General features: G+C 50.6%; 1 protein-coding gene across 4 annotated transcripts in view; it reads left to right on the top strand.

Annotated features, from left to right (window-relative positions):
- arhgef38 (Rho guanine nucleotide exchange factor (GEF) 38) overlaps window positions 1-14,682 on the top strand; it is a 130,232-nt gene extending 115,550 nt beyond the window's left edge. For all 4 annotated transcript variants that reach the window (XM_038792816.1, XM_038792814.1, XM_038792815.1 and 1 more), the window contains 3 exons: window positions 8,780-8,978; window positions 10,374-10,657; window positions 13,744-14,682. In XM_038792816.1, the coding sequence (XP_038648744.1) occupies window positions 8,780-8,978; window positions 10,374-10,657; window positions 13,744-13,929 (669 nt within the window). In that variant the 3' untranslated portion in view covers window positions 13,930-14,682. The remainder of the gene's footprint in view (window positions 1-8,779; window positions 8,979-10,373; window positions 10,658-13,743) is intronic.
- The last annotated feature ends 3,098 nt before the right edge of the window (window positions 14,683-17,780 follow it).

Genomic DNA, 17,780 nt, shown 5'->3' with positions numbered 1-17,780 from the left:
CATACTAACCCGACACTTTCACAAGAAAATTCCTGACAGCATTGCTGACCCTTACTTTCTGAATGTCTCCATCCTTCATCCTTCTGTACTTATTGAAATTCCATTCCCTTTGATCTCAAGCACAACTCGCTCAATCTCCTTTGAGAAAACTGTCTTCAAGAAATTGCTATATTTTTCATCCTCAGTAACTCCCTCTCTGAAAGCAGAGTCTGTCCAAGTACATAGAATATACAGCGCAGAAGGAGGCCATTCGGTCCATCGAGTCTGCACCGACCCACCTAAGCCCTCACTCCCACCCTATCCCCGTAACCCAACAATCCCTTTTAACCTTTTTTGGTCGCTAAAGGCAATTTATCGTGGCCAATCCACTGAACCTGCATGTCCTTGGACTGTGGGAGGAAACCGGAGCACCCGGAGGAAACCCACGCAGACACGGGGAGGACATGCAGACTCCGCACAGACAGTGACCCAGCGGGGAATCGAACCTGGGACCCTGGCGCAGTGAAGCCACAGTGCTATCCACTTGTGCTACCGAGCTGCCCCATCCACCATCTCCAGGGTGTTTCTTTTGCCACGTTTAAAAGCGGAGCTGGATTTACTGGTGGGCGGCTGGTGGTGGGCTTGAAGGCGGGGGGCAAGTAAAAGACCGCGAGTGGCCTTCCGACACCTACCTGAAGATCTCTTCATTAGCCAAGGGTTGAGTAGCACATGTTACCTACCACACAGGTAACAACACACTGGCCAGCCATGTGACTGGCACCTCCCGAGTAAGGGATGGAAGTGTCACCTTAAGACGATTGACGTTGCTCTGAGCGTGAAATAGCTGTGAGGCTGGTGGGGGGGGGAGGTGGGGGAGACACCCCCCCTGGGCGACGCAACACTCAGCCACTCAGCCCGTTTCTCAATGACCTTCCTTTGCCCTTTTCAATAACCTCACTGAAGCTGAATTTCAAACAAGTTTACTGCAGCCCAGTCAGATGATTCCAATTAGGAGCGTGTTTATCTCACTGGGCAAAGGGACTCAAGTGTAAATGATTCTGTCCATTATTTACATCAGCGCGTGTCAGCTGAGTGATCAGTGATGTGGAACATCACAGGCCCAGGTTTCAACTTGCCTCACCCGTTGAAAACAGGCCGCTGGGCTCCTCCAGCATCTGTTGTTCGATAGTGATCAGGAGTCGGTATTTCTGTCAGTTTGTCCCTCCGTAGAGCAGAGCCTGTGAAAGCAACAACAGAGGCTATAGAGCTTGCTCTACATTCTACTTGTGTAGAATGCGTACGGTGCACAGTTCTGGTCACTATACCAGAGAAAAGGTGCAGACGCACTGCCAAAGCAAAAGGTTTACGAGACTGAGAGGCTATACCTGCTGCTCTTTACAGAAAAAATAAGACTGAGGGCTCGCCCGATAAGAGATCTTTAAAATACAAAGAAGTTCAATAGGACTGACATCGATATACTTGTGGGTAACATGCCTTCTTAATTTATTTTGTAATGCCCGAGTGATAGGGCCATGGGAGAGGGCAAGGGAGTGGCACTAGGTGAATTGCTCATCCAGAGAGCCAGTACAGAAACGACAGGCCGAATAGCCTCCGACATGCTGTAACCATTCTGTGATTTGTTTAAATGCGCGGGCCCTTTACGTTTTTTTGCACAGCCGGACAAGTTTGTAACTTAAATAAGGGTGGCTTGTATACGGGTCGCATGGGAACTCTTGGTTGCTGCACAGCTGGGGAGCTCGGGAGGTTCATTGTGGAAGATTGGATTGCACCAAATTTATTGGCACGTGTACCGCGGTACAGTGAGAAGTATTGTTCTGCGTACAGTCCAGACAGACCGTACCAGACATGAAAAACATTGGACTAACGATAAGTACACAATGTAATTACAGAGACACAGACATCGGGTGAAGCAGATGGAGTGTAGTTCTACTCAGTAGAGAAGATGTCTGAAGAGATCAGATCAGTCCATAAGAGGGTCATTCAGGAGTCCGGTAACAGCGGGGAAGAAGCTGTTTTTGTATATTGTTAGTGCGTGTTCTCAGACTTTTGTATCTTCTCCCCGATGGAAGAGGCTGGAAAAGAGAATAACCCGGATGGGAAGGATCTCTGATTATGCTGCCCGCTTTCCCAAGGCAACGGGAGGTGTAGACAAGAGTCAGTGGATCAGAGGCAGGGTTTGTGAGATGGACTGGGATGTGTTCACGACTCTCTGAAGTTTGTTACGGTTTTGGGCTGAGCAAGTTGCCATACCAGGCTGTGATGCAGCCAGATAGGATGCTTTCTATGGTGCATCAGTAAAAGTTGGTAAGAGTCAATATGGAAGGGCGGCACGTGGCGCAGTGGTTAGCACTGGGACTGCGGCGCTGAGGACCCACGTTCGAATCCTGGCCTTGGGTCACTGTCCGTGTGGAGTTTGCACATTCTCCCCGTGTCTGCGTGGGTTTCACCCCCACAACCCAAAGATATGCAAGTTAGATGGATTGGCCACGCTAAATTGCCCCTTAATTGGAAAAAAAAAATTGGGTACTCTAAATTGTTTTTAAAAGAGTCAATGTGGACATGCCGAAATTTCCTTAGTTTCCTCAGGCAGCATAGGTGCTGTTGTGCTTTTTTGGTCGTAGGGTCAACGTGGGTGGACCAGGACAGATTGTTGGTGATGTGCACACCTAGGAATCTGAAGCTATCAAACATCTCCACCTCGACCCCATTGATGCAGACAGGGGTGTGTACGATAATTTGCTCCCTGGAGTCATTGACCAGCTCTTTAGTTTTGCTGACGTTGAGGGAGAGATTGTTGTCTTTTCACCTCTCCACTAGGTTCTCTATCTGCCTCCTGTTATGGAGCCATAAGTAATGTAAGATATTCGCCAGGTGTTGAACTTGCTGCCTGAGGGAGTGTTTGAGATGGATAGCGTAGATGTTTCGAAGGGCAAGCCAGATAAACATGTGGGAGAAAAGATTGGAAGATTCTGATGAAAGGGTGAGATTTGGTAGAATGGGAGTTGCTCCTTTTGGAGAATTATCGCTAGCATAAACAGTTTGGGCTGAGTGGTCTCATCTTGTGCTGTGCTATATTCTTCCTAAGTTCATAAGATATAGGAGCAGAATGAGGCCATTTGGCCCATCGAATCTGCTCCGCCATTCCCCATGGCTGATATGTTCCTTATCTGCTACCTACAATGTTACATAGAACATAGACCATACAGTGCAGAAGGAGGCCATTCGGCCCATCGAGTCTGCACCGACCCACTTAGGTCCTTCCACCCTATCCCTGTAAACCAATAACTCCTCCTAACCTTTTTTTTTTGGACACTAAGGGCAATTCAGCATGGCCAATCCACCTAACCAAGAGCTGGATTGCACCCTAGAACACATGACCTAAGAGCGGGAGTCGGCAATTTAGCCTCCTGGGTCTAACACCCTCATTGTGATCCTGGCTGATCCCATCCTGGCCTCCACTCCATCGTCCTGCCCGTTCTCCATACTGTGTCCTGTGACTCTGTGGCAAACTTATAACTGAATCTCCTTTCCACGTTGCTTTTTGAAACCGGTTTAGATTTTCATAACCTGGTAACCAACTAAACTACCGCTTCATCCGAGGATTGTTTTAATCCTTCTGTTCCCAAATGGGTCTTCAGTCATTTCACTGGCTTTGAGCTTTCGCTTTGCAATGTAGAAATTTACAAGGGGGTACGATTCTCCAGCCATGTTGCGCCCGGCGCAAGATCCCGCTATGTCAGGAGGATCGTGGGAGAGCCACAAAATGGGATTTGCGCCGGTCCCAAATCCATTTCCCATTCTCCTGGCCCGCTCCAGCTGGCATGGTCAGGATCTCACCCAGAGAGACGGGAGCCTGATCACAGCTCATTTGCATTAATTTAAACCTAATTAGCAAGATTACAATTGAATGCGGCGACCTCCCGGTACCAATTCCTCCGCCCCAGACGAAAGGTGCTCAGCAAAACGATCACAAAGCGATCGCAGGCAGGACCCTGACCTTCCCGCAGCTTGCCATTTTAACACAAGACCCTGCTCCCATGCCCACATGTCTGTTCTTGGCCTGCTGCAATGTTCCAGTGTAGCTCGATGCAAACTGGAGGAACAACATCTCATCTTCCGGTTAGGCACGCTACAGCCTTCTGGTCTCAGCGTCGAATTCAACAACTTCAGATGATTGGCTCTACTCCACCTGGACACATTTGTTTTCATCCCATTTCATTTTAACTGTCTTTTGCCATTTCTTTCTCTCTTGTCTGTCTTTATATATATTTAACACCCCCCCCCCCCATCTTATCCACTTTTCCTTACCCCTTCTCCCCTTTCTTCCCCCATCCCCTCCCCCCACATCTACACCTGTCACAGTTCACCCTCTGATGTTAGTTTCCCTGCTGTTGACCTTTCACACCTTTTGTTCTCTCTGGGGACTGGCATTAACACTCTTTCCCCTTGGTTTCTGTGGCTATCAGCACCCTATTTCCCTGGGTTTCTGTGGCTATGACTCATCTTTCATTCTCACTCCACAGTATAAATATTCCCCACATTCTCTGTCTGTTAGCTTTGACAAAGGGTAATCTGGAGTCGAAACGTTAGCTCGTTTCTCTCCCTACAGATGCTGCCAGACCTGCTTAGATTTTCCAGCATTTTCTCTTTAATTTCAATAATCTATCAGAGGGGCAGCACGGTGGCGCAGTGGTCAGCATTGCTGCCTACGCCGCTGAGGACCTGGGTTTGAATCCCGGCCCTGGGTCACTGTCCGTGTGGAGTTTGCACATTCTCCCCGTGTTTGCATGGGTTTCGCCCCCACAACCCAAAAAATATGTGTTTGTTAGGTGGATTGGTCATGCTAAATTGCCCCTTAATTGGAAAAAAAAATAATTGGGTACTCTAAAAAAAATGTTCTATATAATCTGTTAGATGAAGGTAAAAGTCTTGCCTTTGATGTGTTGGAAACCTTTGAAGTGCTTGTTTCACATTCAATTTCATTCCCTTTTAACATTTTCGTGTGATGGACTGGGCTGTGTTCACGACTCTGAATTTTCTTGGGGTTTTCGGCTGAGCAGCTGTGATGCAGCAGATTGGATGCTTTCTTTTTTTAAAAATGTATTTTATTACACACATGTATCACAGCAGGTTAAAGCAAATAAACACCCCAGGAAACATACTTCCCAGCAATCAACTATACAGTCTGGACAGAATTATCCGCTTTTTCACCCCCCCCCCCCGGCCTCATCACCCACCCCCCCGGCCTCATCACCCACGCCCCCTGCAATGAACAGCTCCTCAAACACAATCACAAACATCCCCCACCTTTTCTCAAACCCCCCTGCTGAGCCACTTAACTCATACTTTATCTTCTCTAATCGCAGGAAGTCGTACAGGTCACCCAACCAAGCCGTTACCCCCGGTGGCGATGCCGACCGCCACTCCAGCAAAATCCGTCGCCATGCAATCAGAGAGGCGAAGGCCAAGACATCGGCCTTCCTCCTCTCCATCAGCTCCGGCTTCTCTGAAACCCCAAATATCGCCACCAAAGGGTCCGGGTCCACCTCCTCCTCCACTATCCTGGCTAAGACCGCGTACACTCCCGCCCAGAATCTTCTCAATTTTTCATTACTCCAAAACATGTGCGCGTGATTCGCTGGCCCCTGCCCACACCTCTCACACTCATCTGCTACCCACTGAAAGAACCCACTCATTCTCGCCCGAGTCATATGCCCCCTGTGCACCACCTTAAACTGTATCAGGCTCATCCTTGCACAAGAGGAGATCCCGTTTACCCTTCGCAGGGCTTCACTCCATACTCCCCAATTGATCTCCATTCCCAACTCCGCTTCCCATTTCTCCTTGATCTTCACCACCCACTCGCCTCCCTGCTCCCCCAGCCACTTGTATATATCCCAAATTCTTCCCTCCCCTTCCACATCCGGAAGCAGCAGCCGCTCCAGCAGGGTGTATCCCGGCAACTAGGGAACCCCCTCCAGATCTTTCGTGCAAAGTCCCTAACCTGTAGATACCTGAACTCACTCCCCCTTGGCAGCTCTACCCTCTCCCTTAGCTCCTCCAGACTGGCGAACCCTTTCTCCAAATACAGATCCCTCACCTTGACCAGCCCCACTTCCCTCCACCTCCTGTATACACTATCCACCCCCCCACACCGCCGGCTCAAACCCATGATTCTCACACAGCGGCGTTAGCACCGACATCCCTTCCGTCCTAAAATATCTCCTCAGCTGATTCCATATCTTCACCGTGCACTGCACCACTGCAGATAGGATGCTTTCTGTGGTGCGTCTGTAAAGGTTGGTAAGATTTAGTTTGGACATGCTGAATTTCCTTAGTTTCCTGAGGACGTATAGGCTCTGTTGTGCTTTCTTGGTGGTAGCTTTGACATGGGTGGACCAGGACAGATTTTTGGAGATGTGCACCCCTTGGAATTTGAAACTGCTAACCATCTCCACCTCGGCTTTGTTGATGCAGACAGGAGTCTGTACAGTACTTTGCTTCCTGAAGTCAATGACCAGCTCTTTAGTTTTGCTGGCACTGAGGGAGAGATTGTTGTCGTTATACCGTTCCACTAGGTTCTCTACCTCCTGTATTCTGACTCGTCGTTGTTCGAGATCCGACCCACTTTTTTCTGTTACAAGCTTTTGATTGACAGGTGCAGGCTATTTCAATGGAGTGTTTAGCTTTGTTCGTTTCTCCAGCTCTTCACAGTCCATTAACTCTAAAGCTCTTCCTAAAAAAACCTGGTGTTGTTTCTATCCACAGTTTCTTTGCTGCTGGGGTGTCCTCTTTCCCGGAAAGACTAGTGCTGCCCCCTGGCACCCTGGCTGTGCCAACCTGGAACTGCTCCTGGCACCCTAGCAGTGCAAACCTGGCAGTGTCAGGGTGGGCATCAAGGAGTGGACTGAGGGAGGGCGACAGAAGTTGGGAGGGGCCTGAAGGGGGGACCCTAAAGGGGGTGGGGCTTTGCAAACGATTGTGAGGGTGTCCTCGCCAGCGATTGTGTGGGGAAAGGATTGGCTGTAGTGATATTCTGAAATAGGGGCACCCTTTAAAAACGGCACCCCAATTTATGAGTATCCGACCTTTCCAACTTCTTTGAGAATCATGGTGCAAATCATATAAATGGTGCAAATCCTCTGGCTCCATAGAAATTACGAAGTGTGAGTGGATTGCAATCTGGATCATGCTAATCCAGCCAGCGGCAATCACACCTCATATCTCGCCAGAGGTCACCACGTATCAATGGTTTTGGAGAATTCCGCCACATTGTCCATGCATGGTCTGAGCATCTCCATCACTTTCTGTTATTTAAAGAGCTGCCTACAATGGGCAGCATGTAGCATAGTATTTAGCACTATGGCTTCACAGCGCCAGGGTCCCAGGTTCGATTCCAGCTTGGGTCACTGTCTGTGGGGAGTCCGCACGTTCTCCCCGTGTCTGTGTGGGTTTCCTCCGGGTGCTCCGGTTTCCTCCCACAGTCCAAAGACATGCAGGTTAGGTGAATTGGATATTCTGAATTCTCCCTCAGTGTACCCGAACAGGCGCCGGAATGTGGCGACGAGGTTATTTTCACAGTAACTTCACTGCAGCGTTAATGTAAGCCTACTTATGACAATTAAAAAAATGTTTTAAAGTGCTCAATTCATTTTTTTTCCAATTAAGGTGCAGTTAGCAGTTAGCAGTTTCAAATTCCTAGGGGTGCACATCACCAAAAATCTGTCCTGGTCCACTCACGTTGATGCTATCACCAAGAAAGCACAACAGCGCCTATACTTCCTCAGGAAACTAAGGAAATTTGGCATGTCCACATTAACCCTTACCAACTTTTACAGATGCACTATAGAAAACATCCTATCGGGCTGCATCACAGCCTGGTATGGCAACTGCTCGGCCCAGGACCGCAAGGAACTTCAGAGAGTCGTGAATACTGCCCAGTCCATCATACAAACCTGCCTCCCATCCATTGATTCCATCTACACCTCCCGCTGCCGGGGGAAAGCGGGCAGCATAATCAAGGATCCCTCCCACCCGGCTTACTCACTTTTCCAACTTCTTCCATCGGGCAGGAGATACAGAAGTCTGAGAACACGCACGAACAGACTCAAAAACAGCTTCTTCCCCACTGTCACCAGACTCCTAAATGACCCTCTTATTGACTGACCTCATTAACACGACACCCTGTATGCTTCATCCGATGCCGGTGCTTATGTAGTTACATTGTATATCTTGTATTGCCCTATTATGTATTTTCTTGAATTTTGTTTAATTCCCTATTCTTCCCATGTACTGAATGATCTGTTGAGCTGCTTGCAGAAAAATACTTTTCACTGTACCTCGGTACACGTGACAATAAACAAATCCAATCCAATCCAATTTAGCGTGGACAATCCACCCACCCTGCACATCTTTGGGTTGTGGGGGCGAAACCCACACAGACACGGGGAGAATGTGCAAACTCCACACGGACAGTGACCCAGAGCCGGGATCGAACCTGGGACCTCGGCGCCGTGAGGCAGCAGGGCTAACCCACTGCGCCACCTTGCTGCCCAATAAAATATTATTATTACTAATTGAAATGCCCTCATCCCTGGAGGACCCGTTCATCCTTCCTAAAGTGTGGTGGGCAGATGTAAACTACCCAGTCAAGTTCAGTGGGAGTTACAACAATGTGAAAAAATCAATGTATTTGATATTTAGAGTCGTATAGAGAGGATGCTGTGGATTTGTTCCAGAGTATTTACTGGTGTTTGTTCTATTTCTGTCTCCCCTAAAGCCTGAAGCTCCACACCAGACTGAAGAGAACAGGGCCAAGCTCTTGGTGACACACAGCCCTGACAAACTGTTTCAAGCCAAGCGGAAATTCAATGCTGCCCAAGATTTAGATGCATCTCTTCATGAGGGTGAAATTGTGGCGGTTATTGAGAAGCAGGACCCTCTGGGAAGTGTCAACCGCTGGCTCGTTGATACAGGAAGTGAGTGTTCACAAAAACAATCCCAGTAGGTCCAGCTGAATTCTGTTGGTCTTTTAATGTTCTTGCTGATTTACTCCATTGCTCTTCTTGTCGTAGAGATTGGATGAACCCCAGCCACTCCCTCCCAAGCCCGCTGCCTTGTGCTTGTTGCCTCGGCCATTTTGTGTAACCTGTTATTGAAGAGTAATTTTAGCGTGCTGGTGATGGGGTGTGAGAATGGGCTTTGTGATGCTAAGAAGAAATGGAACGCGCTCCCTGACTTAGTCAAACCAAAGCTTCATTTTTCTGGAGTTTGAAAGAACAGAAATAAAGTAGTTACCAAGGCAGCTGTCACGCTGTTTATTAGATGGTTTAGTGTGCAGCACTGTCACCCACCAATCCGAGGGTCTTGGATTTCAGTCCCACACACATCCAATGCCCTATTTATTGAGGGAGTGCTGCATTGTCAGAGGTGCTGTTTCCTAGGTAGGACTGAGGCCCTGTCTGTCCTCCCGAGTGGAAGGGAAAGAATCCATGCCATTATTGTGAAGGAGAGCAGGGCATTCTCCCCGCTTGTCCAAGGCCAACATCACAAAAACACCATCTGCCCTCAGGGCAGCACTGTGGCGTCGTGATTAGCACTGCCTCATGGCACCAAGGTCCCAGGTTCAATTCTGGGTCACTGTCCGTGTGGAGTTTGCACATTCTCCCCATGTTTGTGTGGGTTTCGCCCCCACAACCCAAAGATGTGCAGGGTAGGTAAATTGCCCCTTAATTCGAAAAAATTAATTGAATACTCTAAATTTATTTTTTTAAAAACACCATCTGCTCTGTTGCCCTGACTTAACTTCCCAAGTATTTAATTGTCTGTACGGTGCTTTGGGCTCATCCTGAGATTGTAGAAGGCGCTTTAAGAAAGACTGGATCATCTTTTGTGGCTGGTTTTATCCGTTTTGCTGGATTAAACATGCTTCCTGGTCCCTGAGTAATGCCGCGCACAATAATTGTAAAAACATGGACTGGATCCAACAGCTGGAAAATCTCACACAAGACAGCTCACATTCTTTGAAAAATAGCGGGCACTAATGTTGCAACCTACAAAGGACCCCCAGACATGGGGAGGGGGATTGTTGGGTGGAAGGATAATCAAAGTGGGCGGTTGTAAATTTGGAACAAGATCCACCTTCCCCTTGTCTCCTGCTCTTCATATTGACAGCATGTAGAGAACCAGCCGTCATCACAGCAACAGCAGCAGAGATAACATGTTAACATATGATAGATAATGGATAAGAATGTGGCCTTTTAATCAGCTGGATGTATCCTCTTTGATATGGTACGATAAAACGTTTTGGAAAATGTGTTGTGATATAATATCAAAGGGTGAGGTGATTCATGACTGCCTTTGATTCCATGCAGTGACGCAAGGTTACGTCTATTCATCGTTTCTGAGGCCATACAACCCTGCGATTGGGCAGAACGGAGTGTCCACGGATGGACCGGTGACCGATGGAGATTTTGATGACATTAGTCTGTTTGTGTCTTCACACTGCGGAGACGGCAACAACAGGAGCAGCTTGTGCCTTAGCACCAGTGACAGCGATGGCCCGCTGACTGATTCTCAGGAAGCCAGTCCTTGCACCCCGGAGACGATGTCAGTCAACGGAAACGATGACAATTCAAGTGACTTGGGAGAGCAGCAGGTAAAGCAGGTCAACTGTTTAATAGCTGGTGCTAACCTATAACCTCACTGACCTTTCAACCCTCTCCTGGCCACAGACCCTAATCTGATGTTAGCGTTCTTCCCTGAACCTGTACCCATTTTATTTGGTGTGGGATTCCTGGCACATGGGCGTAATTTTACAATCCCGTGCTGACATGTTTGGAGGCAGGGTTCTCCTGAAAAGGAACGTGTAGCCTGCGTGCTGCCCTTCGTGACCTGTCTCCCTTTCTAGAGGAGTCGGTGGAAGCACTGGGCAGCTCACTACCCTTGGGTCAATTGAAGCCATTGAGTGACCCATTGATGGCCTCATCCCACCTCTCCCCCCCCCCTCCCACCACAATGTCCCCCAAAGCAGGAGCTGGCCCACGCCAGCTGGGTCACCCAAGCAACCTTTACGGGGAGAGGCAGTGTCAGAAAGGGTGGGGGCACCTCCTTTGAGCAGATGCCACCACTCTATAGCCCCGGCATTGCTGAGTCTAAAGAGCTGCCAGCCAACTCGCCAAGATTTCCTCCTGAAATGGCGGGGGGGGGGGGGGGGGGGGGGAGGGGCCGTGAGTCTCAACCTTGGCCAATTGAGCCCCACTTGGGGATGTGTTCCCACTGACTCCTCAAGTTACAAACCACGGCACCCAACCATCCTAAACATCCCGCCTGCAGAACAGTGCTCAAAGGTCAGAAATTGCCGTGTGGAATTAAACTCGGTGGACAATGTCAGTATCCAGTTCCACTTTCAGGATGTTGAGTCAGTCCTAGCACTGTTTCGGTGCCCACAGAATACAGATCTGGTGAGGCCATTCAGTGTGGGACTGAGGGAGTCCCACGTTGTAATAACTGCTGCCATTTGGGAAAAATGTAAAGTCTAATCTTTAGGTGCTGAGCTGTTGTAACAGATGTGTGCAGATTATCTGCTTCATTTGGCTCGTGTTTCTTTTTTTAAAAATATTTTTATTAAGGCATTTATATAAACACCAAACACAAATAATAATATAATAATCGCTTATTGTCACAAGTAGGCTTCAATGAAGTTACTGTGTAAAGCCCCTAGTCACCACATTCCAGCGCCTGTTCGGGGAGGCTGGTACGGGAATTGAACCCGCGCTGCTGGCCTTGTTCTGCATTGCAAGCCAGCTGTTTAGCCCACTGTGCTAAACCAGTCCCTAATAAAATAAGAGCAAGAGCAAACTGGCACAGCATATTAAATAATCAACAGCCCACACCCTGCCCTTCCCCTCCTCCCGTCCTGCCTTCCCAATTTGAACCCCCTTGTCCCCCCCTCCCTTACAACCTCCTTACAGACGCCGACAACCACCCCCCCATCACAAACCCTGACTGACAATTGTCTTATGTTTCAAAGGGATATCGCTTGCCCTCTATGCAGCTCCATCCCTCCCCCCCCCCCCTCACAAGGGTATAAATATTATTCCAATTCATCAAATAATTCAACACAAGTTAGAAATGTACGGGCGCGATGCTCCGCAAATGCGGAGAGTCGTGAAGGCTGCCGTGAAAACGGCCGTGTTTCATGGCAGCCTCCGCGCCCCCTCCCAGGACCCGATTCTCCCCCCCCGGGCGGGGCTAGCAGCGCGGCCCCGTGAAGCACGGCATCGCGGCCTTAGCGACCGTCGCTAAGTCCGCACGCCAAGCATCACGCCGGCTGACGAGCACGATGACGTCAGCCACGCACGCGCGGGTTGGACGGCTCCAACCCGCGCATGCACGGATGACGTCATCACGCAGACGCGTCAAACCCACGCATACGCGGGCCGTCATGCCCCTCAGCCGCCCCGCGGACTGATCCTGCGGGGCGGCGGAAGAACAAATAGTGCGGAGGTATCGGACCCGCTGCCCACGATCGGTGCCCACCGATCGCAGGCCCATGCCACCCTTGGCACGGCCGTGGTGCGGCCGTGCCAATCGGTGCCATGGTTGTCCGGGACGGCACTTTGCGGCCGTTTTCACGAACGGTGAGAGCAGGTGTGATCGCGTTCGTGAAAACAGCCGTAAAGGCCTGGGAACTCGGCCCATCGGCCTGGGGAGAATCGCTGTTCGCCGTAAAAAACGGCGAGCAGCGATTCGTGTCGTGGGGCGGCCGTTGGGGGGGGGGGGGGGGGGTAGCGGGAGGGTGTGAAAATTGGCGGGAAGGCCCTCCCGCTATTCTCCGACCCGTCGTGGGCAGCGGAGAATTGCGCCCGTGATTCATGAGCTTTTGATGAAGCTTCAGGTTACATGCCTTTCTGTGCTTTCCTATTGAAGTTGAAGATTAAGGGATGATCTAATCAAGTCATTAAAACTGATTTGAAAACTCGGATAAGGGTAGAGAGAGAGAGATTATTTCCTCCGACAAGGGAAGCTCAGACCAAAGGGGGCAGAACTTTAAAACTGGAGCCAGGCCATTCTGGGAGAATTCCTCACTTCGCACAGAGGGGAGTGGAAATCTGGAACTTGTTGCCCCCAAAAAGCTGCAGAGGCTGGGGATCGATGGAAAATTTCAAAGCTGGGATTGACGAGGGTAAATGGGTCAAGGCAACTGAGGAACGTAGATGGACTTAAATCAGCCAAGATCTGATTAAATCACAGAAAAGCTTCAAGGAGCTGAGGGGCCATTAATCCTATGCCAGGTGTTTGGTTAAGCTATAAAGTTAGTCCTGCTCCCTCTCTCTCTCTCTCTCTCTCCCTGCCTATAGCACCAAAATTGTATTTCTCCATAACCCTTTGGAAAGTTACTGTTAAATCTGCTTCCACCACCCTTTCAAGCAGCGCATTCCAGAAAATGACCAGTTTAACAGTCGCGTCTCCCACTTTTTAGTGTCTTCTGCTTATCGGCCTTCTGCCGTTGGAATTTAATCTATCAAAACTGTTTCAATAATGATTCCATTTAAAGATCACAAAATAGAGCAAATTACATTATTGCTGGAAACCTATGAATGCATTTCTTGTTGAAATGTCGCCGTGTCACTTGATTTTTAATTTAGTATTTCACACAGCTGAAAACTAGGTTGAGAAAAGAGGAGCTAGTTCTCATGCTTCAGGCCCCGACCTTTATCTTCCCTGTTTCGCCCTTTACAGATCTTTTACGCTGTCTATCCTTTTCAAGCGCGGAGTAAACATGAACTCAGCCTTCAGGAGTACGAGCGAGTGAGGATAGTGAAGTCCAGCGACTTGAGCGGCAACGCAGATTGGTGGCTGGCCGAAGTAAAAGGGAAAAGGGGTTACGTCCCTGCCAACTACCTGGGAAGAATGACGTATGCATGAAGGCACGGCGACCTATGGAAACCTCAAAGGACACTCATGGAAGGATACGTTCCTGTGGTCGCTCTCCTGGTCTGCTCGATCATGGCGAAGGAGTCGTGTGTGTTTTACCAGACGTTGGAAATGGTAACGGAAGACATGGCCACAGCGACTTGCTGTTGCTATGATTGTTTCTACTGTGACTGTGCCTGTCTCATTCCCCATTCTCCAGCATCCGTCCTGAAAAAGCATCCTCCTGTTCCACGAGATCCAGCACTCCCGTGTTTACACATTGTCAAACTTTTTTGCAATTGAATGAAGTTTCCCGTTCATGAAGGATAACAAACGATTAGTGCAATGCAGCTTTGTAGGGACTGTGTCCCCATGTGTGTGTGTGTATATATGTATGCGTATATGTGTACGTGTGTGTACCTGCGTGTGTGAATATGTGTACATGTGTGTAAGAAGATGATGAGCAAAAGTGAAGGAAATGCAACAATTCACTTCCAGTTCTGTAGCAGGGTCAGACGCACTCTAAACGTTAGCTCTGCTTCTCTCTCCATGGATGCAGCCAGTCCTGCTGAGATTTTCCTGCCTCTTCTGTTTCTATCGCAACAATTCACCAATCCAGCACAACAACCAATGGGAAATTTCATCATTGAAGCTTTATTCAAGGAGTAGAATATTTAAGCAACAAATGTTTTTTTCTCAAACATTTACAGAATTAAACTAATGTAAAATGGGGCAGGATTCTCCTACCCTCCGCTGGGTCGGAGAATCGCCGGGGAGGGGGGGAGGGGGCGCGTGAATCCTGCCCCGCTGCCGACGTAAACCAAACCAGGTCCGTACCGGCGGGACCTGGTTCTGTGGCCGGCCGGCAGAGTCCTCGGGGGGGGGGGGGGGGGGGGGCAGGGGGGCATCTGCCCCCGGGGGGGTACCCCCACGGTGGCCTGACCCGCGGGCGGGCCTGTGCTGTGGGGGCACTCTTTCCCTCCGCGCCGGCTGCTGTCAACCTCCGTCATGGCCGGCGCGGAGAAGAACCTACCTGCGCATGCGCTGGGATGATGCCAGCACACGCTGCCGCTCCCGTGCATGCGCCAACTCGCGCCGGCCAGCCAAGCCCGCCGGCGCTGGCCTAGCTCCTGAAGATGCGGAGGATTCCGCACCTTCCAGGCAGCCCGACGCCGGGGTGGGTCACGCCAATCCTCAGCGCCGGTACGGCTACCCCGCCGGGTAGAGAATCCCGCCCACGATACCAATCAGAAAGATGCCGTTCAGCCCATTGTGGCTCCTTAAATGAGCTATCCAATGACCCAATCCTGTTCATAGTCTGTGTGGGTAACACATTAATCCAGCAGAGGGGGTAATGCCAGGTGAACACACAACTGGTAAAGCGGACTAGTGAGCGTAACTTCTGAATTAATAACCGGTGTGACATGCATCAGAGAATTGGATACAAACAGCAGCGTTCCTGATTTTCCAAGCTTTGAAATCAGTGAGCAGGAATTTGGGAGCACCATGAATTGGGTGCGCTGATCCTCACGGCCATTCACCTGAACTGCCTTATTTGCAGAAGACATTGAGCAAGACGCAGCTTCAGGGAAGTGGCATCTTGCAAATTGCAACGTTCTGACCATATTTGACTTATTTGGTCCCCTTCGTATCATGCAAGAGTCACAGAATTGTTGAAGCACAGAAGGACGCCATTCGGCCCATCAAATCTATATCGGCTCTCCAAATCAGCAATGCATCTAGTGACATTCCCCTGCCTTCTCCCTGTAACCCCACACATTCCTGAACTAATTCAATTCCCCCTTGAATGCCTTGGCTGAACCTGCCTCCACCACACATTCGGGCAGCACATTCAGATCTCAGCCATCATTCCTTTCTTTCGGCAAAAAACTGAAATCTGTGTCCGCTTGAGCAGGGAAAGACTCTGCATTTTGCCGAATACGTGGCTCCCTGGTCCTGAACAGGAACGCTCGTTTGCCTATTTTTTATCGAAACCCTCGTGCCATGGTTAGAAGGTTGTTGTATTACAAGTTCATGAGATAGAAAAGGAAACAAAAAGGGAAGCTCTCGATTTAGGAACCTACGGCGGCATTACCCGATCCTGGGGCTAAGTGTCGACGCCGTCGTAAAGGCCGGAGCGTTTTATGATGGCGACGCCTGGCCCCTAGGAGCAGGGATCCTGCGCCGCACAGCGGGCCAGCACGGCACTGGAGGGCTTCACGCAGATCCAGCTGCCGATACGGACGTCAGCACGGCCGGCACGGGTCCGCGCTTGCGTGTGGGTTGCCTTCCCCGCGCCGGCCCCCGGGCAACATGGCAGAGCCCTACAAGGGCCTGGCCTCCGGGATAAACCCGCCCGCCGATCGGTAGGCCCCGATGGCGGGCCTGACCACCGTGGAGGCCCCCCCCCCCCCCCGAGTCAGATCCCCCTCCCCCACACCAGGACGGCCCCCGCAGCATGAACGCCGAGGTCCCGCCGGGTAAGACCACACGCGAACGGCGCCGGTGAGAGTCGGCTGAACTCGGCGGGCATTCGGCCCGTCGATCGTGGAGAATTACTGGGCCGTGGCCCCCCGACCGGAGCCATTGCCGCCGATTCTCCAGTCGCTGGGGAATCGGCGGACCGGCGTCAGAGTGGCGTCGCGTGACCCCGGCGCGGGGTCGGAGAATCCCGCCCCTGATGTTCAAAATTGTCGGCGGTGTTATTTTACAAACACTGTCCAAATGCGCCTGTACCAGATTCCTGCTCTGTTTCTGAACAGGTGAATGAATAATAATCTTTATTTGTGTCACAAGTAGGCTTACGTTAACACTGCAATGAAGCAGGCAGCACGGTGGTTAGCATTGTGGCCTCACGGCGCCGAGGTTCCAGGTTTGATCCCGGCTCTGGGTCATCGTCCAGGCTAGGTGGATTGGCCACGCTAAAATTGCTCCTTAATTGGAAAAAATGAATTGGGTCTCCAAATTTAAAAAAATTACACTGCGATGAAGTTACTGTGAAAATCCCCTAGTTGTCACATTTCAGCACCTGTTCGGGTACACCGAGGGAGAACTCAGAATGTGAATTGCGTGAGATCTGTATGACTGTGTGTCTGTATGACTTTGGGTGTATCTGCGTGAGTGTGTCTGTGTGTGTGTGAGACAAATTTTGCACTGGGTATAACCAGCACCATGATTCTTCTGGGTATTGTTTAAGTCACCCTGTTGGATTGATCTAATTCTTTCACCAAATAATACACAGACGTTTTCAACTGGACTGGAGTGGGCCTCGTTCCTGCTGTGCCTGAGTAGCAGGCATCTGAATATTTTTAGATGGTCTGCCACAACTGAAGGCCATGGGCTGGATGCTCCGATTGTGAGGCTATGTCCTCACGCCGGCGTGGAAACGGTGACGTTTTATACCTGATCATTCAGTGTAAAACGGCGACCGATCCCCCGTTTGGTTGGGGCTGACAGACTAGCAGCGTGGAGCACCTGGCTCCAGCTGCCGAAGTGGCCCTGAGAGGTGCCGGGTTCGTGGCCGTGGATGCGCACAGCGGCGGCCCGCAGCGGCCGTGAAACATGGCGCCGACTGCGCGCTGATCCCGGCCTGCCAAATACTGCCCCCCCATTGGCCGGCTCGCGAGCCCTGGGCCACCCCTCCACAGCGCCCCCAGCCTCTGACTCCCCCTGCCCGCAGGCCGGCCCTCCCCCGATGATGGCGGGGCTGGACTGTGGCCGCAGCCACCTCGCCGAGGTCCCGGCAGATGGGATCACACGCGACCGACACCATTGGGAACTTGGCCGGTCGGGGGCAGAGCATCGGGGTTTGGACCTCAGGCAAAGTCATGAGGTCGTCGATACGCCGCTTTGGAGGGGGCGGA

Source organism: Scyliorhinus canicula, chromosome 3 (genome assembly GCF_902713615.1).
Source record: "Scyliorhinus canicula chromosome 3, sScyCan1.1, whole genome shotgun sequence".
In the NCBI taxonomy this organism is placed as follows: Eukaryota; Metazoa; Chordata; class Chondrichthyes; order Carcharhiniformes; family Scyliorhinidae; genus Scyliorhinus; species Scyliorhinus canicula.
This window is presented reverse-complemented; position numbering and strand designations above follow the sequence as displayed.